This window comes from Zootoca vivipara, chromosome 1 (assembly GCF_965207765.1).
Source record: "Zootoca vivipara chromosome 1, rZooViv2.hap1.1, whole genome shotgun sequence".
NCBI classification, from domain to species: Eukaryota; Metazoa; Chordata; class Lepidosauria; order Squamata; family Lacertidae; genus Zootoca; species Zootoca vivipara.
In genome coordinates, this window is record NC_142582.1 from 57,374,149 (window position 1) to 57,400,630 (window position 26,482).

At 41.9% G+C, this 26,482-nt stretch overlaps 2 protein-coding genes across 19 annotated transcripts in view; one reads left to right on the top strand and one right to left on the bottom strand.

Moving 5' to 3' along the window:
- Nucleotides 1–14,226, top strand: part of LOC132592646 (solute carrier family 9 member C1-like) — a 76,484-nt gene extending 62,258 nt beyond the window's left edge. The window contains exons 22-27 of the mRNA XM_088665649.1: nucleotides 4,598–4,774; nucleotides 6,449–6,586; nucleotides 9,077–9,262; nucleotides 10,864–10,987; nucleotides 11,395–11,456; nucleotides 12,969–14,226. Coding sequence (XP_088521775.1) covers nucleotides 4,598–4,774; nucleotides 6,449–6,586; nucleotides 9,077–9,262; nucleotides 10,864–10,987; nucleotides 11,395–11,456; nucleotides 12,969–13,013 — 732 coding nt within the window. The 3' untranslated portion in view covers nucleotides 13,014–14,226. The remainder of the gene's footprint in view (nucleotides 1–4,597; nucleotides 4,775–6,448; nucleotides 6,587–9,076; nucleotides 9,263–10,863; nucleotides 10,988–11,394; nucleotides 11,457–12,968) is intronic.
- The window catches only part of PPP6R3 (protein phosphatase 6 regulatory subunit 3), a 71,039-nt gene continuing 57,431 nt past the window's right edge, over nucleotides 12,875–26,482 (bottom strand). For all 18 annotated transcript variants that reach the window (XM_088665624.1, XM_088665611.1, XM_088665645.1 and 15 more), the window contains 5 exons: nucleotides 25,666–25,819; nucleotides 24,661–24,764; nucleotides 23,813–23,963; nucleotides 17,818–17,940; nucleotides 12,875–15,977 (listed from right to left, as the gene is read on the bottom strand). In XM_088665624.1, the coding sequence (XP_088521750.1) occupies nucleotides 15,926–15,977; nucleotides 17,818–17,940; nucleotides 23,813–23,963; nucleotides 24,661–24,764; nucleotides 25,666–25,819 (584 nt within the window). In that variant the 3' untranslated portion in view covers nucleotides 12,875–15,925. The remainder of the gene's footprint in view (nucleotides 15,978–17,817; nucleotides 17,941–23,812; nucleotides 23,964–24,660; nucleotides 24,765–25,665; nucleotides 25,820–26,482) is intronic.

The window sequence follows — 26,482 nt, forward strand, 5'->3', positions numbered from 1 at the left end:
ACCACCCCCGCGTAGGTGGTGAACGCTGTGAGCCAGTTGCGAAAGGTACGCTCTATGATAACTTTTTTGTCCTTTTTCCTTTGCTCAGCCGATTTCGATTTTTGGCTAGTAGCTGAGGCAGGGGACAGCAGAGAGAAGAGATTGACAAACTCCCCATTGAGAATGCTTTCTCTCAGCTTAGTACGGAGGCGTATGCCTGGGGGGGTCATCGGTTCTTCTAAAATTAGAATATGACTTCTGGAGTCAATGCCCTCCTCCCCACAAGGCACAACAGTGCCATGCTCATGCCTGTGCCTCTGATTGCGCCGCCGCCAAACCCACTGTGGCAGCCCCGGGGTGTGTGGGCTGGTGACCCAATAACCTTTAATGCGCCGCTGTCACAAGAACTGGACCTACCTGAAGAGGTGGATGATCCAGAGCACTCCCTTTTGCACTTGTGACCCCTCCTCCTGCATCCATGGCGTCTCCTCCCGTGATGGCACGTCCTGTGCGACTCAGGGCTCTTGTCACTCATGCACCTGTCAGAAGAGCTAGGGCGGGGGAACCTACCTCTGCACCTATAAGACGTGGTCGGTGAAACCGACCTGTCATCACGGGCTTAGTGCTTGGGCGAACTGCTGCTGCTGCGTCGTCCCCCGCCGCAGTGAGGTGACTCGCAGCTCTCCTGAGACTCGTACCTCTGGAGGCACCATCTCAACCAGGCGATGATCCGTTCATTGCTGTCTCCATGCCCTGAGGTCGAGGTACTACCGCCACGAGAGGAGCGTGTATGGGAAGAGCTACCCCTGCTAGTAGATTTGACGGCCGCCACCTTGCCCGTGTGGACCGTCGAAGTTGGGGGGCTGCTGGAACTAAGACCCTTGGCTGCCTTTTATTGGGCGGGGCATGAGCACTTTTTTCTCCAGTCGTGCGCCCCTTCTGCTGGGCTGCGGCCCGCCCCCGAGCTGGCATGTTGGGTGGAACCCTAACAGTTCTCCTTCTAGTGCAGGGAGGAGAAACGGCCTGGCGCTTAGGGGGCATGGTACCAGACTAGATGCGCCGTGTGGTGGGACAATTAGCTAGATGTTGGGTGGGGTGTCATGAGATTGCTCTAAATTGAGAAAGAAGCTAAGCGGGGTATGAGGCAAGTACTGAGTCGCAGCAAGGGTTTCAACAGAGGCTGTAAACACAAGGCAAGCGAGCAGTCAATAAAATGTGATTTGACACCCAGGCTGGGCGGGGCCCCCGTTGGTTGCATAGCCATCGGCTAAATGCCTGGATCAAGTGACACTTGGTATGTGTGTGCACCACCCCAAAATGGCCACCACCATGCGGTCACCCCCAACATGGCCGCTGCCATATGGCCGGGGAAGGGATGAGGCCCTGCAGAGCGGCAGCGCCCCCCATGTGCCCCGGCCATCGCCGTGCCAAACAGCCAGGAGGGGGCAAGGCCACGCAGAGCGGTGGTGCCCCCCCCACGCACCCCAGCCAACGCTGGGAGTGCCGGGCACTGCGGGGAGGCCCCCATTGCAGCCCAGCCCGCCCGGGGAAGGGGCCAGGCCCGGGCACTGCAGGGAGGCCTCCAGCACAGCCCGGTCTGCCTGGAGTGGCGGCGCCCCTCCCGTACGTGCCCTGGCCAATGCTGGGACCGCCGGGCACCGCGGGAAGGCCCCCCAGCACAGCCCTGCACCCCCAGTGTCTCCAGCACAGCCTGGTCCACCCACAGCCGCCAGGCCGGCCCGGGGAAGGGGTCAAGCCACGTGGACCGGTGCCACCCCCCACATGCCCCGGGCAACGCCGGGATTGCTGGCACCGCGGGAAGGCCCCCCAGCACAGCCCTGCACCCCCCCACCGTGTGAAGCGGCAGCACCCCCCCACGATCCCCAGGAGCAGCGGGCACCGCCAGGAGGCTCACACTACTACCGCGCTCCCCGTGGGCATCGGGCCCTACTGCTGGGCTGGAGAGGCCCCAACAGTCCTCCCGTCTTCCCCCCCAACAGCCGCGAAAGGGGTGTTTTGTTTTATTATTTTTAAAAGAGAAATTGGGGGGGAGGACCGGGTTCAAAGCCAAACCACAAAAAAGAAACAGAGGGGCCATGTGGGGTGGAGGTTAAAGGCCCCAGGCCTACCTTAACTGTAGAGAGGATCCAGCGAATCTCCAAAGCTCTGGAGCCGTCAAATGCTTCCCAGGTATGTCTCTCCTTCTACTGTGAGCACTGGATAGTTACCTCCTCCTACCTGGCCAATCCCACCCGGGCAACACCTCCCCCGGCCGGATTGGCGGCTGGCTGTGTGGGCGGAGACCACAGGTATCCAGCCCAGGAAGGTGGTGCCAGCCTTCGAACTGCTGGGGGCTGCCTGAGGTTCCCAGGGTGCTATGCGCGACCATGCAAAATGCACATCCCTTTTATATGGGGAACGGTCATTATCACAGCAACCTGATTCAGAGTCCAAATCAAGATTCAGAAATCTGAATCTTGCATTCCCCATTGACTTGCATTGGGAAGCCAAAATGGTAATCCCCCCCCCACATAAGTGCATGAAAATTGGAGACATGTTAGCCCCTTAAAAGAAAATTTACTCTGCTAGATCTCAGATATAGAGTCCCAGTGTGTTTCATGCTAGCTACGTTTACAGTTTATATGGTCTTTAACATTTTGAAAAAAATAATTGAGTGCTCAATCCTGCCTAATCTCATGCACCAGTTTTGTTTGCTCTATTAAGATTTTTTTAAAAAACAATTTGATTAAAGGGTGCAACTCCATCTCTGGGGCACCAAAGTAAAAAAAAGGTGACCCTAGCCAGAACATCTCCTAAGTGCAGAGCTGAATTACTTCACTGAAAGACAGTGAGGAAGATCCTTCTGTACGTGGATACAAAGCCTGACGTTAAAGAACAGAATTTGGGGTGTTGAGGTTGGAATACAGTAGAAAAGTCAGGAAATTAGGTATGCCCATATCTGTTCACAGTGCCCATTTCAAAGGAGTTGGAGGACTTTGGTGCATTTGCACATGTATGCACAGAAAATCAACATATTTTTAAAATAGAACTGGAAACGAGGGGAAATGCAACATTTTCTGTCAACCAACCCAGAAGTCTCCCAAATGGCCACACCTCCCCCTCTGATTCATAGTGGGCAGCCATGTTGGGCTTCACTTTACCTATTTTTTAAGTCTTTGGCAGCACCCCTACTCTCTATGAGGTACAGATATCACTGCTGTTGAGGAAGACTTGCAATGTGACAAATGGTTGACTCTGCTCAAATCTTCCCACTTTCTGCAGTCCAGAGATACATCACAATGATGGTCTTAAGGCTCTAGCACAGGGGTCCCCAGACTTACCGCGCGGTGGGCCGAAAATCGCCGAAAATCGCTGTGCGCATGCGTATGGGCCTCCCCCGACCCGGAAGTGCATCGGAAATGACCTCTTCTGGGTCAGGAGAGGCCCATACGCATGCGCACAAAGGATTTTCGGCGATTTTTTTGCCGATTTTGAAGATCGTCGCCGCGCCGTGCGCCGTAAGAGCAGGCAGCGGGCGGCGGGGGTCATCGCGGGCCGGATTGGGAGGCCAATTGGGCCGCATCCGGCCCGGGGGCCGTAGTATGGGGACCCCTGCTCTAGCATAACCTGATTTTGGAATTGGAGCAGGACGGTCATGTCCCTTCTGTTAAGCACAAGATATCCAATTGGACAATACTATGTAATGAGTTGCATAAGGCAAATACGATCTAACTTCATAAGAAAGAGCTAAAGAATTTAGCCAAAAGTATGAAAGCCACCATTTGATAGCAAGTACCGTGTTTCTCATATTATAAGACATGTCTTATATTTATTTTTTCCTCAAAAAAACACACCATGGCTTATTTTCAAGGGATGTCTTATTTTTTTCATCCTCCTCCTGCTGCGGCCGGCATTGCTGCTGCACCTATCACTATGTCTTATTTTCGGGGTATGGCTTATATTCCTTGAATGCTTAAAAATCCTGCTATGGCTTATTTTATGGGTATGTCTTAAAATATGAGAAACAGGGTAGGACATGTTTCAGAGATGGCTAGCTGGTGTTACAAATGGATCTACATATTTGTTTAAACGGTGCAAGAAATGTGAATCTTGACATGGTCAGCATTTACTTGTAGTTGCATTTGTGTGAGAAGAGAAATGATGATGTATTTATTATTTTTAAGTAAACTTCAATGAGTTCCTTTTGAACACAGTATGACTTACCTCTGCATTAACATGTATAGAATTGCAATCTTAGTATTGTATTTTTCTGAAATTGTAGCAAGTGTAGATTTTGAAACTTATTACTGGAACAAGGGGTGGAATTCAGGTAGCGCTAAGGCAATCTTCCCATCAGCGTAAGAATTTCCCCTTGTGCGATGTAACATCCTCCTCTCCATCCCCTTCACCTCTCAACTCTGTTCTAGCGTCCCCCACACCCTCTGGAGCAGATCTGGGTACAGCATGGGGTGAGAGCAGGGAAATCCCATTGGGTATGCAGAAGTTGTTTTGCCTGTGCAATTATTCAGTTGAATGCTGCCAAAGATCTACAGCAGATCTTACTTTTTTCTGTCTGATATTAAATAATGTTTTCCTTCCTTTAAAAATTGTTTACTAGCTTTCTGGTTCCATTCCTCGTTATGGAGTTGGTAAAGAAGCTTTTAAAGAAATCCGCGCACATCTTCCAATCACTTCCTATACAGACTACATGGTTGCTGGGGCTATAATAGGAGAACTCAACTGCCTGACTAAGCAAGAAATGGAATATGGAGTTACTTGTGAAACTGCTGTGCAGGTTGGAGAATTCTGCTTTCCAATATGCTACATGACATTCATTTTGCTTAATAATTGGCAATAGATTTAAACTAGAGCTGAAGTGAAATTCTGTGTATTAGTGAAACTTTTTTTTTACATTTTAATCCAGTTTTGAATTTGGGAATTCTTACAAATTTCATCTTACAATATGAGAACATAACCAGCATTCACTTCTCACTGTGGCCAACCAGAAGACTATGGGAAGCCCACTAGGAGGACATGAGGATAATAGTACTTTCATGCTTGATTTCCAGCAACTACTACTGAAAGGTTTATTGCATCTGACTCTGGGGCTACTAATGGACTTCAAGACTAGCTGACAGTGACAACCTTATTCTCCAGGAGTTTATGTAATCCCCTATTAAAACAGTGCAAGTTGATTGCCACCACTACATCTTGTAGTAGCAAATTCCATTAATTTTTCTATGTGCTTTGCGAAGTAGCACTTCCTATTTTCTGTCGTGAATCTTCCAACATGCCACTTAATTGGATGACCCCCTAGTAATACAAGAGAGAGAGAAACATCTCTTCCCACTTTCTCCACATGGTGATAATTAGCAGAATTAAAGGAATGATGGGAATTAAGGTACAACATCTGGAAGGTGCCACCTTGGTTATTCCTACTGACATGAAAGGTGGGGAAATGGACACAACAGCAAAAGCAGCTAATGAAATTTTGAATTTAGGCTTAAAATAATAAAAACTTTGAACCGAGCCAAATTAGAACTGTATACAAGAGTGGGAGATCTTGAAAATTGCAGCAATCAACCTGAGAATCCTGCATTTAATCAGAAGAGGTGCCTAGTGAAGTAACGGAGCTGTATGAAAGCAGCCATTAAAAGCATCTGCAAAAGCAAAGTGTATTGTACATAGAAGGAGAAGTTACCAGGCAATGTATTTTTCTTTTTAGCAGAAATGAAAGATTTGGAGCATAAGCATAAGTAATGTAACCATGTACAGTTTAATAGAAAGGAAAGGATTGGAAACATTGGAAATTATGCTGTGGGGAATAGCGATAGTGACCCAGGACCTTACTTTCAGTGGTGGCAGCACTGCAGCGACAGCAGCAGTGATTTGATCTACTATAACACCAGCCTGCAAGCCACCCACCATCTTGATAGTCACAAAATGCCCCAGTGCAGCTGGATCCAGAGGTTATTGCTGCTGGGATCCAAAGAATCACACAGGTACCTCCATTCATCAAAGAGGTGTTTGGGTTTCCTCTATTCTAGGAGGCAAATTGCTTTTGAAATTGAGGAGACGTAGCAATATCCTCACTGGGCATGCCTAACTTTTTTTATAAGCCTGAAGTAAGCTTTTGGATCCCAACTACCGAGAGGAATCCTGACAGCAGAAGCAATTGCCCCATTGCTATAATGTTCAAATTGGCCCCAGAAGGGTATGGTTTAAAGCAGCAACTTTTCTCTCGTGCAATAATTCTTAAGCAACTTAATTTGAATACAGAAATGTCTCTTTCCCCCTGGGAATATATAATTTAAATAAAACATAACAATAATTTTAATTGTGCAGAATTTATCTTCACTTTAATTCTTTCTTAGAATGTAGCACTCAAAATGTTTGAAAATATGCCAACACTGTTGCTTTGATTAAAGGTTATCATTCTTCATCTCATTTTCTTGCTTTATTTTTTCAGACATGTTTTATCTCTATAGATAATTTGCTAGAAGCTTTTGATAAGTTTTTGGAACCCCCCTCCTTAGAATATAAAATATGGCTGAAACTTGCTCTTGATATTGCTCTCAAAACTTTCAAGGAAAACCTTCCTAACCAGGTAGGCACATGTGTTCTTGCATGTGTAATATGATTACATCTGTGTTGTCTGCAGTCATAGACAAAAACCGTATAGAAATCTACACCTTAAATTTATGTAAGGCAATTGGGAATATTTAAATGGTCGGTATTTTACCAATTTTGCAGTGAGTGGCTCCTCCCATTAAAATCAGGCAAAGCCCTAGTGAGGGTGAATTTTGGAGAATGTGTAGAGCAGGCATAGGCAAACTCAGCCCTCCAGATGTTTTGGGACTACAACCCCCATCATCCCTAGCTAACAGGACCAGTGGTCAGGGATGATGGGATTTGTAGTCCCAAAACATCTGGAGGGCCGGGTTTGCCCATGCCTGGCGTAGAAGGTGGACACCAGAAGAAAAGCCAGTTCAGGTCAGGGCTCAGAGCTGAAAATAGAGAGAATTGATGCTGTTGGACAGAAGCCCCAGAGGAAGCTTCTGGACCACTAAGACCTATAGGGCCAGACCCCAGAATCTCGAGAGGAAGCTTCCCTGAACTTGAAGAACCAAAAGCTTCACAGTGCACATCATCAAACCAGCAGTGTAAGGAGTGCACCAGGAGGGAGGCTGTGGGATAGATAGAGGGGTGTCCCTCTTAAGGTGCTGTGGAATAGAGGAGTGTCCACCTTCTTAAGGTGCTGAAGTTTTCTGCAAGGGGGTGGAGCCTAGAGGAGGAAGTCCACTCCCAGTCTTCATTGGAACATGTTGCTCACTTGGATCCAGCATCATTTTTATTTCCACAACTCTGAAATAGGTTGGGCGGAGATACAGTACTGGCCAAAGGTCACCCTCAGTGAGCTTCATGACTGAATGGGGATTTGAACCTATTGTCTCTCCAGTTCTATTATATCCTGGATTATCTAGAGGAGTTAGACCATGACTAGACTTTAATTAATTCATCACTTGCTTATGGTTGTTGGAATTGTGCAGCTTAATACTAGAAAAAAGCATAACTTCTATCAACTATGGAGTTTGAACTGAAATGTTGACTGGCATAAAATGTCTAAAACTGACATACAGTAAAGGGAAAGTAAAATGGAATATGTGAAAAAAAATGTCTTGGATTAAATAATTGGGTTGATACGATGGCACACAAAGGTTGTTTACACATAGTAAATTGTTGTTACAGCTGAAATGGTGTAATCAAGGCTGTGTAGATTTGTTTGCTCGTCATTTTAGATTGTCTGAGTGGATTGTTGTGTAAAACTTCAATTTTAAACTTTGTTAATAAAATTGGTCTAAACCACTGAGCCTCTTGGCCTTGCCAATCAGGAGGTCGGTGGTTCGAACCCCCACGACGGGGTGAGCTCCCATGGCTTGTTCCCAGCTCCTGCCAACCTAGCATGCTGTTTGAAAGCATGCAAAAAAGTGCAAGTAGATGCACTCTGGCGGGAAGGTAAACGATGTTTCCATGCGCTGCTCTGGTTTCGGTGTTCTGTTGCGCCAGAAGCGGCTGTCATCATGCTGGCCACATGACCTGGAAAAACTTACTGTAGACAAACGCCCGCTCCCTCAGCCTGTAAAGCGAGATGAGCGCCCCAACCCAAGTCGTCTGCTACTGGACGTTACTGTCTGGGGCTTCCTTTACCTTTACATTTTTTAATAAAAGCATAATCAGGGGATGATGATGATAATAATAATAATAATAATAATAATAATAATAATAATAATAATAATAATAATTTATTATTTATACCCCGCCCATCTGGCTGGGTTCCTCCAGCCACTCTGGGCAGCTTCCAACAAAACATTAAAATACAGAAATCCATCAAACATTAAAAGCTTCCCTAAACAGGGCTGCCTTAAGATGCCTTTTAAAGGTCTGGTGATGTTGGAAAAGATTGAGGGCACTAGGAGAAGGGGACGACAGAGGATGAGATGGTTGGACAGTGTTCTCGAAGCTACGAACATGAGTTTGACCAAATTGCGGGAGGCAGTGGAAGACAGGAGTGCCTGGCGTGCTATGGTCCATGGGGTCACGACTAAACAACAAAAGATCTGGTAATTGTTGTTCTCTTTGACCTCTGGTGGGAGGGCGTTCCACAGGGTGGTTTCCACTACCGAGAAGGCCCTCTGCCTGCTTCCCTCTAACTTGGCTTCTCGTAGCGAGGGAACCGCCAGAAGGCCCTCGGCGCTGGACCTCAGTGTCCGGGTAGAACACATTCAAAACTATTAACTTGAAAACTAACTGTTTATGCTGGGCAATCTTTTACATAATTTACTTCCTTAGCAAACAGGCCAAGGAAATAATGAAGGTAAGTACACATACCTTTTATTGTCTTATATTGTCATATGCAACAGTATAAAACAGTATAAAACAGAAAGCCTAACAGCATCACTAAATAAAATGTAAATATACTTGCCAACGCTAGACTGAGTTTCTTTGAGCTATTTAAAGTTTAAGCCACTATACTCATATCATATTTCGACTTCCATGAACAATTGCAGAAACTGTATCATACGACTTTTCATTGTAGGACTGGAATTACAAGATGTGTGTGCAACTTTCTAATATTTATTTGCTGGATGTACCAAACCACACCAAATGTGACATTTATGATGGGAGTATGGATGAGGTCATTCTTGTACACGGAACTGTTCTAGATTGCCAACTAGGGCAGCGTTACTATGCGCCATTTCTTTTACCTAAAACCTGCCATCAGGTAAGGATTTTGCCCTCTAAAAATTCATAGTATATCTTCAGCACTGAAAAAAGGGGAAAGAAGAGGAAAAGAGTAGTCATTGGTGTTTCCAAGTATTTTTTAAACAAAACGAAATGGTCACCAGAGCTGTTCTATTTTAGTGTTACATTGGGACAGTTGTTGGCTTGTACAGAATGAAATAAATACACACACACACACACACACACACACACACACACACACACACACCAATTCAGAAAACAACTTTGATAAGGAACTTGTGTCACTGTTATTCTATCGCGAAACAAAATAAAAAAATTCCTTCCAGCAGCACCTTAAAGACCAACTAAGTTTTTTTTATTTTGGTAACTAGTTCTATCATATATACCTTTAAATGGATGTTCACAACACGTGAAAAACGGCAATCCATAGATTGCCCCTCATTACAACATTAACTTCCCTCAAAAAAGCTCTTATACATGAGGTCCTCTAATTAATACATGGAAAGATACTGTATTTGCTGTGACACAGGTAGGACCATGCATGCAGGTAAGCAGGTTTCTGCATCTACATCCTTAGCTGTATCTGGTACATAGAAATGTGCTTCCTGCCACTTGATAGTAGTCACAGCTACTTTGAAGTGTGTTTTAGGGTTTGAAACTGCATGTTGTTGTAAACATACAGTAGTTAAATTGGGGCATAATGTTTTCTGCTATTTTCTAAAAAAATAAGGTAAAGGTAAAGAACCCCTGGCAGTTAAGTCCAATCATGAATGACTCTGGGGTTGCGGCGCTCATCTTGCTTTACTGGCCGAGGGAGCCAGTGTTTGTCCGCAGACAGTTTTTCCGGGTCATGTGGCCAGCATGACTAAGCCGCTTCTGGCGAAACCAGAGCAGCACACAGAAACAGTTTACCTTTCTGCCAGAGCGGTAACCATCTACTTGCACTTTGACGTGCTTTTCAACTGCTAGGTTGGCAGGAGCTGGGACGGAGCAACAGGAGAGGTCCCCCTGTCGTGGAGATTTGAACTGCCGACCTTCCGATCGGCAACCCCAAGAGGCTCAGTGGTTTAGACAACAGCAACACTGTGTCTCTAAAATACAGCAGTGGTATTTCCTGAAGGGAAAAACATCTGGCCCCCCATAATTTGAAAACTATTGCACACGAGAATTAACAGCTGTACATGTATTTGTCTTGGAAGACAATACAATTTGTAAGAAAAGGAAAAACCAGGGTTTACAGAAGTAAAAAAAAAGGCTTTAGAAAAAAATCCTAATTGGGGGAAAATCATAAAATCATCCATGAGAGTCTGGGGTACAAGGGTGGGATATCATGCTACTGTGTCTTGAGAAAATGTAGTAGGAGAGTATTTGGAAATATTAAGCCCAAACACGCCTCTTGATAATTTTGTGTATTGAGAGTGAATGAGTGAGTTGTGGCTCTGCTTAATAAGTATTATTAAAATTAAAATTGTACTGAGCCATTATTGTGCTCAGCTTAATTTAACTTTTATGTAGAAGCTATGAAGACAGGCTGCTGTGTGAATGAGGTGTTATTCCATCTCTTTATTTACCTCAGATGAATTAACTTCAAAAATAACAATTACTATCACAATATTCTAGGTACAAGGCACTGCAACATCAACAAAACTGCTGGTTATACGAACTTTAGAGCAAGGAGCAGGAAAGAACCTTGCAGCATCCACAAGCAGCAGTGAGGGCCACTATCATTCAGCTCGGCGACCTGGTATGAAACAGCTTAAATTTTCACTCAAACTCCCAGCCATGCTGGAAGAGAAGAATGGAGCAGGGAGGGAGGATATAAAATTGGCAGTACTCATAGGAGTTGCATGGGAGATAGGAGGAGGACTTGGCCAAAATTGCCTCCCCTCTAGTGTGCATCCTCTGTTGGATGTCAGCACCTTCCATGAATGGAAGAAGCCTGTCCATTCCTAGATAGGACACATTGGATTCAGCCACAATAAACAGGATAAAGTCTTCTTACAGGGATTTAATTTCCTGTGAAAATTTACAAAATAACGGGCGAATGTAAACAAGATAAATGTGGAAAAGTTCTGTATTTTAATATTGTATAGGGTTTTCTCTAATTCCTCAAAATTCATGCAAGTTTTTAAAGCCCTTTAAACTTTACAGCTGCCTTGGGACACGTTTTTGGAACGAATCTTTCCAGTCCGAGTACAGTAAACACTGATTTGGTAAGTATAAGTTTACCGGTATATTAAATGTAAACCAAATTAGATTCTTACACCTTCAGTGTTGCTCCAAAAGGCTGCCGTTTCTGTTCTTCCCCTTTTTCTTCCCTCGCCTTCTATATCTGTAGGGGCATATGATATTATTTTTTATACAGCAGTCTCACGCAAGACTAGTTCTGTGGAAAAGAAAGGGAGGGGCAAGGCAGCAGCAAGATGCATTTGTACACCAGTAGAGCCACGCTAGGGAGTACATTGCAAAGCTAATGTAGAGTCATTCCTTTAGTTAGAAGAACAGTGGGATAGAGGCAAGTTGAAATGTTTAATTCAGAGCAGGGTACTTTCTGGACACAATCTCAACATTTAACACACAATTCATTTGAGATAATAAATACACGAAATACCACATTAGGAGGCAGGCATTATTCAAACTGGAAACTACTGCAGTGCTTGCTTATGCAAAGGGAATCCAAACCAGCATGTTAAATTACTAAGACAATTGCTCCTTTGTAATGGCAACTAGCAAAATTGAAACACTATGTTTCTATAATGCAGGATGTGTAAACCTAAATAATTGAGCCTGCAATGCTATATGATGAATCTGTGCCCTCCATGTCACTGGAGTGCAACTCTTGTTATCCTTGAGCATTAGCTGTGCTACCTGGGTCTAATAGGCGTTGGGAGTCCAACATCACCTAGGCAGCCACAAGTTTCCCACCCCTTCTATACTCCTATACCTAGGAGTAAGACCCACTGAACTCAGTGTGACTTACTCCACAGTATAAATGCAGGCATAAAAATTTCAGAAAGTGGAATAATGCAAAATATTCTTTGGGTTCTTAGTGACCAAAGTATCTAAAGCCCGCTAATGTAGCACACTTCTCTTTTTTTTGGCTGTTAATAGGAAGCCTTCCATAAAATGAGACTGCCATCAACTGAATAGTTTGGTCTAGATCAGGAGCAGTCAGCCTGTTTATACCTACCGCCCACTAATGCATCTTTCTTGATGGTAAAATTTCCTTACCGCCCACCAGTGCTGCAGTAACGTGTGCCGTAGAACCCCCTACTGCCCACCTGGAATCCTGAAACACCCACTGGTGGGCGGTAGGGACCAGGTTGACTACCCCTGGACTAGATGGCCCTTGGGTCCCTTTCAACTCTACAAGTCTATAATTCCACCATCTGCTTCCCTGATAAGACTGCATAAGTAGCTGCAGTATGTTCTATCCTTGAGTTTTAGATATGTAGGGGAAAAACAATAGAGACTGATTCAAAAGGTCCTGGTTTATCAACAATGTGATAATGGATCCATTTCAAATCTTTTATTTGGGTATATAAAAAAAGAGACACCTACTTAAATCTGATGGATCTCACTTCACTACCAGGTGACTAGTCTGAAAATAAACAAGTGTCTAGTAATCTAGTAATTGTAATCATTGATTTATTAAATTAGATGTTTATTATACTGTATGGAAAATGTAGCTGAGACATTTGACCATGCAATTTTCTCTTTTACAGGAGTATACATATTTAAGCTCAAAAAAACCCAAAGTGAAAAAATAATGAAACACATGTCATGTTACAGCACCACAGAGCAAGGATATGAGGTTTTGTAGAGAAACAAGCTTAAGTGTTAAAATATCAGCTTGCTGATGGAGCCAGGTTTTTTTTTATTAGCCTTTGTTCTGTGGATTAGACATAAGTGCTGGCAAAACAACACTGTCCATGTATGTAGGCTAATCTAGACTGTTCAGCTGTTGTAATTTGTGTAATAAATTTTGAACTAATTTATGCCTCAATAGAATTCAGACGAACACAGCAATAACAATGCCCATTGATATTGTTTTCAAAATTATTTACCTTTTCGATACATGCACAGATCTGACTGTTTATAGCCACTGGTGCTGGCCTTGTGAACAGTTACAAAGTCACATTGTCTACAACCACCACAAATATTCTTGGAGCAGATTGCTTTTAAAAGGAGTTAATGAAGTAAAATATAAATCACTTGAAAGTGTTTTCAGAAGGTAAACAATCTCTCTGAGAGAGGGAGGTATTTCGTGCCACTACGTATCATGTGGAATGAAAGCAAAAGGAAGCCATGCTCACTCCATGGGTGGGGGAAGGCGTGTTCCTTTTAGGTACATCAGGATTCGGTAGTCATGAATTAACATAGAAACATTTTTTTCTTACAAGATGCATCCCGTAATTTAATTTAAAAAACAAACATATTTTTAATCAACTCTGAAGCAAGGATAAACCATTAGCGCACGTTATCTCCTTGTTGTGCACACATGGACTAAAAAGATACAAAGGAATCCGTTAAGTGGACTGTTGATCCTATAAATCTTTATTTGAAAGTAAATTCCACTGAGTTTAAAATTGTTACCTTAGACTTGCATCCTGAAAAGTATGAGCTGAATTCAATTCTAGCTTACGCCAACACTTTGAAAGGAACATACTGAAATGGCAAAAGTTTTCATTTGTGTTTTATACAGCAAAAAGGGGCCTGTTCACTTACTACTCAGTGGGAAATAAAAACCCTTATCACTTAAAAATTAATATTTGGAGATACTTAATCCTGGTCTTGTCACTTGGCAAAGTTTATTGCCTGAAAACTTTTAACTGGGGATGCAGCTGCAGCTAGTAAACATTTTCACTTTGCAAACATTTACAAGTTGGAGAACAATTTAGCAGAGTGGGAACACCTTTGATGAAGAAATCCATTGTGGCATACAAGGTGCCAATACTCATAACTAACCAAATGAATTCCAGTTTCTTTGAAAAAAGCAAAGATGGTATAAGCATGAAAGCATTGGTTTTAAACTGCTCTCTTTCTACTGTAAATGGAACATGGGGACTACCAGTGAGCTGGAACTCACAGCATCCACTTTTGTTTTGTAGTAAGTAAGAAGCAGCATGCTTCCTGTTTTGCTACTTGATGTAGAAGAGTAGAAGAGTCCTCCAATATAGTGAAATGTTTATTTGGAATGCAGGTGGGAAGACTTACATGAACACTGCATTTTGAAAAGTTAAAAATAAGGGAAGAATAAAATGAAGTACCAGTATACATTTGTCTTTATTTCTGTATGCAATGTAGTATTAGGCACATAGCTTGGGGCACTTTCTAAAATAAGTCATTGGCCATTGTTTAGAATATCCTTTTGGCTTTTAAATACTGGTCAGGAAAACAAATGATGTAAAAATAAATGAGTAACTTTCTATGAAAAGAAATAAAAATGGATTTGCATCTAAAAGTGCAAGAGGTGAAGTACTTTAACCCTTTCACCAGACAATGTGGCAATATACATTATATTGCTTGTTTGAGAAGGCGGTTGGAATTTTATGACATAGAAAATTATAAATTACAATTAGTTTCCATAATCACTATATATATATACACAGGCCAGTTATGAAAAAAAACTGGTTTAAAACTTACAAATGAAAAACTTCACACAGATCAAAACAGTGAAAGTATAACAATTAACATGCTCAAGTGCCCAATTTTGATATTTAAAAGATATACCTTTAAAACACATGAACTGTAATTACATGAGCAGCATGGGCATTTCATTATATTTAGTTGATTTGTCAAAAGGATTACAGTGTTTTAAATATGAAGATTGTTCCAAAAATGTTTAATTTTATAATGCTCTGAATTAAAGTACATCTTGGTGAATGGGTTAAAAAAGGTGAATCACTTAAAATACACAACAAGCCATGTGCACTTCAAAAATATTCTAGTGTTTCACCTGTAAGGTATTGTTTCAAGCAAACAAGACTTAACAGAACGTATGGCTTTACAGTAACATCAATCTGTCAACTAAATTGTCGCAATAAATACTTAAAATCTCTACCCATAGACTTACATTTTGATCTGGTTTAAACAATACAGAAAACAATTACCAATTGAAAATCTGCTGTAAAATGTTGAACACCAAAAATTCTTTTTAAATCATTTTTTCAAAATCTAAAACCAAAACATTTAAAGGGCATTGCAGATGAACAATTCTTTGCCAAACTGAAAGAAACATGGACTTCAGATATTTTTAGGGTGAAATATGAAAACTGCTAAATACTTTGGTCACTAATTCTCAAATAGTTATGCCTCAAATACATTAGATTTGTGTATTCACTTTTTTATAAAACTATTCTTACAGCCATTTTAACTATGGTATCACTACTTTTGTTACTAGGGTGGCAAGATCTTATTTCACAGGCCACCCATCATTTAGAACAATACAATTATAAACATACGCAAAAATTTCTTGGTATTTCTCAATGTGCAATTTTTACACTTATGAATTTCTGTACAATGTCTTAAAATCTAGAATATAAATGTTGCTGGTCCTGATCCCTTGCAAATTAGTGCAGCATTGACTGGCTCCAAAATTACTCTAGATGAAATCCTCAAGAGACATAAATCCTTGCATATCAGTTCATATTCTTCAGCCAACAGCAGTCAATATCACATATCATACAGGTCCATTAACGGATGCTTCTGGTAGAAGAGCTTGTTGATCAGTCCTAAGAAGTTAAAAAATGTGGAACCAAGTATTAACACAGTGCACCTTTATATTAATTAAAAAATGCAAAACGAGGAAACAGATAAAAGTTGTGAGGCTTGGAGCCCTGCTGCCTCTTTCCCTGTGCATGTGCAGAGCACCTCTTTTTACCCGCTTGCCTGTCCCTCCTATGGCCATTTCTGGGCAGTGAGTACTGACACCTTTTATTTTTCTAGGAAAAAAAGCACTGGGTAACACTTTGCTTTTCTAGCACCACAATCCTGAATTCCTTGATTCAAGAGATACTGTGGAATATGAGAACAGAAAAATGGGAGGAACCACTTTTGAAAGCACTAAATTTGAGCTGTTTGAGAGCCGGTGCAGGAATTTAAGGAAGGTGATCACATCAGATATTCTAAACCAGAGCTCTCCAAACGTGTCACAACACGTTAGTTGCAGTGTGTAGGTATGTCATGCAAACGCTTGCTGCACTCCTCCTGGGGCTGGAAGGGGGTTAGTTTAACCGGTCACAAAACGATGCATGTCTAAAAACTGCCACCAACATGAAAAGTTGGGAAAGCTCTGCTCTAAACTATGAAATGAAAATATTTCGGCAGCAGTGCTCTAACGAAGCTTTACATGAGACAAGGGTTGTATTTAACTTTAGTCCTACTCAGAGCCACTGAAGTTAATAGACCTACCTTAGGTTCATTAAGTTCAGTGGGTCTACTCTGAGTAGGACTAGCAAGGGATACAGCCCAAAGTGGGGAGCAATCACAGAGACATCAAAAGAATCAGGCTTCAGGCCTGCTTATAGGCTCAGGTGGTCATGCTACAAGACAAAAGGAGATGGCCGAAGCAACTCAGTTACATTGCCTTACAAATATTTGGGGAGGGGTGCTCACAAAACAGTGCTTCTGCTTAAATGTTTGCAAGCAGGGGCCTTTGCCTGCTGTGGCCTGGGGCCATGCTCACCTTCATCCTTTGAGAGTGGCCAGTTACCTTTTCAAAGCCCATTAACACTTTTTTTTGGGGGGGGGTCCCAATGCTTGAGGAAGCATCTCCCATCCCTGACAGGAGGAAGAAATCTCAACAGAGTCTGGAGAGTTGCACCAGCACCTGTCTCCTTCCCATCCCTCAATGTTAGTTACTGGGCCCCAGGGAAGCAGTGGCAGAGGACTCTTTGCAAACTCCCAGGCATGAACAGATATAAAATTCCCAGAAATGTTGGCACGGAGGAGAAGGGAGTTTTCCCCATTAAAAAACAGAAATTTGGGGAGAACTTTGTCTCTCCCAGTCTTCCTGTGCCAACCCAACAAAGCACTCATTTCCATAAAAATAGCAGGGGTGGAGAAGAGACCATAACTCAATTAATGTTAACCTGAAGTTTAATCAGCATCTTTCAAAGCTACCACTATGTTTCTGCTTCTTTGTATCTGTCAGACTTGTGAAAGATAGAGTACAAGTGCATGACTACTTCCACCCAACACAACAGTTTTTCATCCATAAAGCTTTTTCTTCCATTGTTAAATAAAAAGTTATAAGGTTCTTGGGACTGTGGTCCACATATCCTTCCTTCTCTGCTTTTAAATACCTTTTTATTTCCATTTGCCTTTGGTTGAAATGGATGGTCTGAATTTTTACTGTTTAAAACACTGTAATAGTGCTTTATTATAATTGCCTTATGCTGCTTTTAAGCTTAAAAATTTAGATAAAGTACTAATTTTTAAAAATGCTTGTGTGATACCGAATAAGCTACCTTTGGTTTTTTGACAAGGCAGAATACATATCCTTAAATAAAACCTTCATTCCAATGGTAAAAGAAACCACACTGTGAAAGGAATATGGCAATAAAGAGCTACCTCTGTTCTAGACTGCTGCTAGCAGGCTGCGGAGTGACAGGATTTTCTTCTGCAGCTTCTGTGTTCTCCTCCACCACATATTTACAAGAAGCATCTTGCGAGGTAGACAATTTTCCTTCCTCACTAAAGAAACAGGTTACAGTTTTATTTGTGCCTTCAACATTTGATATCATCATGCATTAGTGGGAGGCTTAGGTAGAAAGGGTCCAGAGGTCACATGCAAGTAGATTTTTAGAAATATGATTGAAACATGGAAAACAAGCACAAGGTTGTGGATTCTGTTCACATTCATCATTGGCGTCAGTTTATGTTCACTTAAAAGGGAACTGGACTGGAAAAAATGCAGGATGTAAGATTACAGAGTAGTAAAAAGAGGAATAAAGAATGTACATGGTGCCCAAAATGAAAACAAAAACAAAAACATTCATTATCCTTTACATACCGATAGGATTTCAACACTCTGAAGCCAAAAGTGAGGGGGAGGGGGGGAAAGAACAGAAAAGGAATGTAAAAAAAGACCATTAAGAAACTCTTAGAAAAAATAGCCCTTGGATTAAGCCCTATTTATGCAGCAGCCAAAAAAGTCATGGTTCATTACATGAGTCTTCTAAAGTGTGAGCTCAAACTTGCAGTCTGAAGTGGTCCAATCTGGACTCATTATTTCTTCCCCTACCCACTTGTTTGTACTAGGCCTCAGTCTAGATTAGAAACTGTTTGTGAGCAGATACATAAGCAGCATGGAATAAATTGTTCTGAGCTTCCCAAAGGAAAGAATAGAGTACAACTTTTGAAGAAAAAGGATAAAATATATAAGTGGATATCAAATCCTTTCCCAGTCCCCCCTCACTTTTTTTGGGGGGGGAGAGAAGCATAATTCTCACATGTGTGCACTCTTTATAACTTAATATATACCCATGTATCTTCAAGTATTTGTACTTTAATACAAAATACTATCATGAAGCAGCCCTTAAATAAATAAAAGAGCAAAACACAGAACAGCAGCAAAGTGGGATGCTGACAGAATATAAATAAATAGCTTGCTAAGCAAATCATTAATTTGCACAAGTGTACATTCAGTGATAGATTCAGATGTATTTATGGCAAAACAAGATGGCATACAGGATTAAAGCAAACATGAATATAAGAACATTCAACTGGCCATGAATGTTCCTTATCATTGTTGGATGAAGGGGATCCAGACTGGCATCGGCTCCTACAACTTACCCTTCAGTATGGGCCTATGGAAATTAAGCAAACTTTGTCCCTTTCATATGGAGGAAGCTCAATTTGAGACATGGTGAATCTGACAGTCATATGTTTGAATTTTAAAAGAAACAGTGTAGAACTAGAGCATAGAAGCCAATAACTGCTAAAACAGAGAAGGGAGAATGTATAAAACTGCCTTATACCGAGTCAGACCACTGCTGCATCTACTCGGCAATGATCGGCAACCTCGCTCCAGGGTTTTGAAGAAGGGCTTTGCCAGCCTTGTGCAGAGTTGCCAGGAATTGAACTTGAGGCCTTCTTCATCAAAAGGATGTGTTTTACCAACGAGCTACAACCCTTCCCCAATAAAAGAGTCAGGACAGGACAGACATAAACTCATCCCCAGGACTCAAACTACTCCCAAGGGGACAACCAAAGGACAAGCCCACCTTTAAGCACCATTCATGGACAGTCCAATATTCCTTAATGCACAGTGGGGTTGAAGTATGCACATAGAATTACCAAGTATACAGAAGAGCACGTCTTGCGGAAGAACCACCAGCATAGCTTTCATAAGGCAAGTGCTGTCTAGCTTAGGTTTTTGAGTTCTTTGAAAATGTGTCCGTTATCATATGGATAGGGGGGATCCAGTAAACTGAGCCAGTCCACATGCCACACTAAGCCACGGTTTGAGACCTTGGCTTAATTGTGACCAACTCTTCCTCCTAAAACAGGTGCAATTTGGAGCACAAACAAGCCACAGTATGGATGCAGCTTCAAAAGTATCAATCTAAAGTGGATGAATAGGCAATAAAGTGATCCACAATGGGGGACGACGACACATAATTCACATATATTTACGGGGTCTGAACTGGCAGTGACCCAATCAGCAAAGAGATCTTGGTGCCACTAGTGACTAACATGATGAAAAAGCTAAGGTCATCTAGAACAGCTAAAACCACTCCTTGCCATCTTGGCGTCAATTTCTGTTCTTCAGGACAGTGGGAGCCACTTTCCTTTTTTCTGAGCACTTATCCCACATGCATAAGTGAAGGCCACACCATAGCAGCCAAGCTGCAGGGGTGGGGGAAGCCACAAAAAGGACTGAGAAGCGATGCAAGTGTGCCCCCTAAGGTGGGATGTGCTAGAGGTCAAACTCCTCAAACAGCTGGAGGTAAAGCCTCTCTCAAGCCTAAGCAACCATGTTGCTTCTGTGTTGCTTCAAAGGAAAATTGTACTGACTTGAAGGGTGCCAGATAGGTAGTTGAAATCTTGGGGGCCCCGTTGTGTGCATGCTCTAGCGGGATGACAGTGAACTAGGGAAGATTGATTGTAATTTTCTTATTCAGGGCACTTGCCAGATCTTGGTACTGGTTTCTAAATGTGAGAAACAATTTTGGAATAAATTTAAACAGAATGACTTGCTCTCCTTTTATCTTCAATTTCTCTTTAAAATGCCAGCTGAGGATTTCGTCTCGTTGGGCTCTTGTCTGGAATTCTACCACGCAGTCTCCTAATATTTTAGCTCCCTTCTGGCCTCTTGGTCGCAATCTGTAAACTTTTCGACTCGTTTTCTGCAGTTCCTCTCTGTCCAGCTTCCACTGGTTTGTGAAGTCCTCTATCACCTGGTCTTTCAAACTCAGTTCTCCTTTGTCAACCTCCGGATATTTTCGTAAAATCAAGTGATTTTCACGCGCTTGCATCTGTAAAAAGGCCACAGATATCTGCGTGGCCTGTTCCTGTCGTTGAAGGTAAATTCTTTGTTGTTCAAGTTCTGTAATTCTGTCCGCCGCTGCTTTAACTTGCTCCTTGCATTCCTTTACTTCTTTTGTCGCCAATTGCGAGTCTTTTTGCACTTTACTAATTGCTTCCGTATTGGCTTTCACTGAAGCATCAATTCCATCCAGTCTATTGATCACTGCTTTTACAGAGTCATCAAGTGCTTTGACACCTGCTGAATTCACATCCAATTGGGTTTTTATTTCTGTCAGAGCTGTTATGAGTTGGTCAAATTGTGTTCCTTGTAGTCCTTGTTGCACTCCCTGCACTTCTCCAGGTTGTAGTATTGGATTGGATGCTCTCCTCGGTTGGGCCGAAGCAGCCTGTCTCGCTTTTTCCAGTTTTTCTTGGGCTTTAGATCTTTCCTTAGGCGATTTTTGGCTGCCCGACATCATTAAAGCAGAGTTCTTAGTCAACAGACTCCCTTTTTATTCTGCAAGTTGCAGCTGCAGCGTCAAGGTCAGTGTAAAGCAAAACAGTCCAACAAGCAAAGATAATCCCTGTAGAGTTCCCAGCAAGTATTTTACAGATGAATATACAGCTAGCTGCCTATAGATGGCGATGCCTCAAACAGCTTGGGAATTCCCTTCTGTTTTAGTCTTATAATGCCGCCAAAGACTTTAAAATCCAAAGATTTCCTTCCCCCTTTCAACACACAGGCAGAAAACTGCTTTTCCCCTACTCTGACAGGGCTCTGTCAGCTGCCAGAATAGATCAAGGGCTTTCTTATGCAAAGCGAGGGTTGAAAAGTTCAGTGCATTGTGACGTCAGCCTGTCTGGTTGCCGGGGGGGGGGGGCTCCCTTTCGGAGCAAATTGCCGCGGTATTCTCAAGTCCACTTTTTCCAAATTTTAGGAGTCTCAAGGTGACAGTCCACTCTCCCTTTCCTCTAAATTTGGGAGAGTTTCGGGTTGTAGTTTAGGAGATATTAATTTTTAAAAATCAATGTCCGATTGCAGCTGCTTGTCTTTACTTTCGATTTCAACGCAGCGCTTGGGGGGGGGGGAGACTTCCGAGTCCTTTTAACCCCTCTCTGCTTTTCCAATTCTTTTCAAATTTTTTAATAATCTTACTTACAGAGTCCAATTGTAATTCCACACCAATTTCGGAAGGATTTGCCGCTCATTTGGTGCCGTCTCCAGGCTGCACCTGGATGGAGTAGCGTCATTCCGAGAGCCTGCCTACAACCCGCTCTCTCTCGCTGCCTCCAGGGGCTAGCGGGAAGCAGGGAGACTCTTCCTGGCTCTGCCGGACCCACGTCCCCAGCCAGCCCAGGCTGGGGTTTCTTCAGGGGGGGTTTTCAGCTTCCGCCCCCCCTATCTCCTCCAGGCAGGGGTCTTCAAACTCGGAGACCCCTTTGGGACGACTTTTACCAATGGCGACGAAAACCGGAAGTTGATTGTAATTTTCTTTCAAGATCAAATCAATATTATTTTGAGCCATTGTCACGGGGCCCCTTAAAAGCATGGGGCCCTTAGGCCGGTACCTACTCTGCCTATTTGGTAATCCTGCACTGCACTTGAACTTTGCCAAGTAAATGTTTGAGAATCTTGTCATGATGCTAAAATTCCTGTCAGAAAATTGAATCAAATTTGAAATGGAGAGGAACACACAAAAAAAGGTTTGTGTCTTAGAGAGGACTAGACCAGGCATCCCCAAACTGCGGCCCTCCAGATGTTTTGGCCTACAACTCCCATGATCCCTAGCTAACAGGACCAGTGGTCGGGGAAGATGGGAATTGTAGTCCAAAACATCTGGAGGGCCGAAGTTTGGGGATGCCTGCACTAGACAGTAGCAACTAGGAGGGATCACTTCCACAAAAGGGACAATGCTTGCTTAATTTTCAGAAGCCCCACCTCAAGAATGAATTGTAATTATTTACCTATCTCGCCATTTATAAACCCATCCCATATCTGACACACATTTATATGAACACGAACGAACACACACACACACACACACACACACACACACACACACACCTGCCACCAGGCTCAGCCAACACCACAAATATACAATGAGCAAGAAACAGTAAATAAGCTCCCACAAAATGCTTGGCCAAAAAGGTGCATCTTTAATCAGCACCAAATTAATACACTCATATTAGTGTCACATGTTCCAGACTGGACACCAACACTGAGAAAGCTCTGGCATCTGGACATCCTTTTCCAACAATAAAGGGAAATAGAATGGCTGTGTAACAGGATGAAAGGATTTTGCCAGTGAAAACATCCCAAAAGTGCAATTGCCAATACGAGCAGCTTATTTTGAGAGAAGAGAAAATGCTAGAGGACAAAACTGTTCTGGCCAGAAGACAAACTAGCAAGGATAACTTGAGAGACTAGTCAACCCTTGGGGGGGGGGTGTCCATTTTAAGAACCACCATTTTTGGGAAGTGTTTTAGGGTCAGCCTTGTCACTTTCTATGTTCCACTAAGATGCACAGCATTTGCACACAACTTTAAAATGGTGGTGTCCTCTATCTAAAGTAACCAATATTTGAAATCATACAAAAATAGATGGAAAAGCTGTTAATTCAGATATGGAACTGGATTCTGTGACCAGGCTTTGCTAGTTATAAGCTGCATACTGTGCCAAAGTTAAGGAGAGACTGAATATTTTATTTAGTAAATGTATGCCCTGTCTTTCTTTTAAAATGCTCGATGTGTCTTACAACATAATTAGAACATTAGGGGGGAAAGTAAGAAATAAAAAGGCAACAGACAAATATAAGAGACAGAAGATGCAGGATTCAACAGCTGTTATGTCAGAAGATTGGAATTTCTAAATCTGGTCACTGAAATTCACAAAACAAAGGTATATGGTAAAACATTACACCTGGTGGCTACAATCAAACCACATAAAATCTTTAATTTTGTTGTAGGAAGTTCCCTGTTTTGCCATGGATTTGTTTTTAAATGCTTTTAAAATGGAAGATGGCATGCCAGGCTAACATTAAAAAAACTAAAATGATCTAAACCCATGCTCTGAATCAAAACAGTGTTCTCTTACCTTTTGAAGACAGCAGTTTCAGTTTTAGCATCTACAGTAAGGCTAAGGGTCTCCTTCATACTGCCATTCATTACTGTTTCAGTCACCTTGTCGGCATTTTCTACATCATCTTCTCCATCAGAACCAGCCTCCATTGCAATGCTTCCTGCAGCTGTAAATACAAATTTGAACAGCTGAAAAGGCTTCAGAGGCCAATACTGATTTTTATACAATTCTGGAACAATGTGTTTTTTTGCCATTTTTACAGTTGTTCATAATCACAAAATAGAAACATGATCGTTTAGATAACAAATGATAGATTAATAGAGTGTTTAATTTTCTATATTAACAACTCCACCTCCATTTTCTAGTCTTATTTGGCAATTTGGATCACTTACAATAGCTAATCACATTTGAAGTCACATCAGAGGGTTTTATACCTCTTATATATCAATCAGTCATGTTATTTGGAAGAAATTCAGTGGCATAGTTTCAATTTCCATTATTTTAGAAAGCAAGACATGCTTATCATATTTACACAATTTGAAGTGTTTGTACATCATGGAAAACCATAGTTTATTCTGATGTGCATAAGCCACAGCGCACTTTCCCTCCACACATGTAGCTGGGATGATGATGTAAACTGCATTATAAACTGATTAACACTAACCATGGTCTGTTTCAAACTTGGCTTGTTTAAACTAGAGACATATGGCAAACAGCAGTTAATTACAACTAAAAGCTACCAAAATCATTTCAGCCACACAGGAGGAACAAACACATGATTTGTGTTTTGTGCAAGTAACGATAAACAATAATCAAATACATGCACAGCCATATGTGTGTCTGCATTATTTAAGTGCTCTTACCTTCTGGTTGCGTTGCAAGCGCTACATTTGCACTGAGAGGATCCATGGGCTCTGTGCTGGTTTCCATCTCTATGGGTGAATTACTTCTTAAGGAATCTTTTGGACTTTGAAACAAAATGAAAGCTTTGATGAATTCCATTTTTAGTGTTTAGCAAAATAAGTATGTTGGAACTATATTTTAGATTGGTGAAGCAGTCTGCCAATTCTCCATCATGCGAGTAGATGCCTCAACATTTTGTGCTGACAATTTGAGAATTCTAGAAAACATTCATGTGAAATTGGAAGAAAATAAAAGGAAATGGAACATTTATCAATGTATATGAGTTTATGGGAGTTTATGTCTATTTGAAAGCTAAAGAATCGTTTATAATGTAAACTCTCCCCTTTGTAATTAGAATATGAAGGGAATAGATTGCAATGTGAGCAGAGAACAGCCTAAATTACTTGACTTCTACATATTGCAATCACAGAAACATAGAAATAGCTGGGGGGCTGAAAAAAAGCACCATGTTACAGAGGAGAACATACTGCAGGTGGTGCTGTGACCAAAAATAAAGTAATTTGTGTCTTTTTGGTGAGCGGTTGACAAAATAAAATGTTTTCATTCCCCATATATTTGCTTTGGGGCTGCTGACTTGAGTACTCTATAGCCATTCTCAGATGTCAGAACAGAACAAGTAGAACCAAGCAAGGAGACAACATTCCTGCACTTATGTCTCCCCCTGCCTACCCCACAGTTCTCCCTATAGCTCTCTTATCAATTCAGAGATACATATAAAGATTTTTACTTCCCGTAATAAAATTAACCTGCAGCTTTAAAAAGGCTCTCTGGGAATGAATCTTTGCAATTCAAGGTCTGCTTAAAACCAAATCCCTACACTTACAGACTCAGAACTCCAAATTTTCAGCTTAGCTCCTGAAAGTCATGAGCTTAACTCATCACTTTCATTCAAAATTAAATTCCATTTGATTCACAAGACCTGAAGCAACACAGTACTTTCCTACCTTAGAGAAGATGTGAACTCTGAAAAGGAGGCCCAGCCAGTTTCTTTTGCTGGCATTGGCTCTTCTGTGCTCCAAACGTCAGACCCAACAGAATCCAGATTCGTACCATGTGTTGTTTCCATAGGAACATCAAAGTTAGCTGACCAGTTAGGTGCTGGAAAGAATGATAGATTTATCATTCTAAAAAAGCAAAAAACTAAGAAAGCAAAAAACTGTCATAGGACTAGGACTTAAAATATTAGATTAAAACAGATTTAGGAATTCCTTGGGCAACTTAAGACAATGCACACCTCATTAAGGAACATATATGATTTCAAAAGTACAATACAGTGGTCCCTTGACTTACGAACTTAATCCGTTCCAAATGCACATTCGTAGGTCGAAAAGTTCGTAAGTCAAAACGCGGTTTCCCATAGGAAAAAAATATTTGGAAAAATTCGTAAGTCGAAAAAACCGCATGTAAAAATTCGTAAGTCAAGGAGCCGCATTTAAAGCCGCCAATGGTTTCTGTTCGGATGTAGAAAAATTTGTAAGCGTGTGGCCATTTGTCCTGTTTGTAAGTCGAAACCTACGGATGTCAAGTAATTCGTAAGTCGAGGGACCACTGTATTTGAATATTCCACTCCACAACCCTCTGGATTTTAGATTTCTCCAATCCTAGCAACCTTCAGTCCTCCAAATTATGTTTCCTATTCCAAAGGTTTGTTTGAATGTTTCCTTTAACTCAAGGCAGAATGATCCTAAGGTTTAACTGGTTCAACAAATATTTGAGGCTCTGGTTCAGACTTGCCTTGTTTCAACCCCAAAGCTTTAGTCA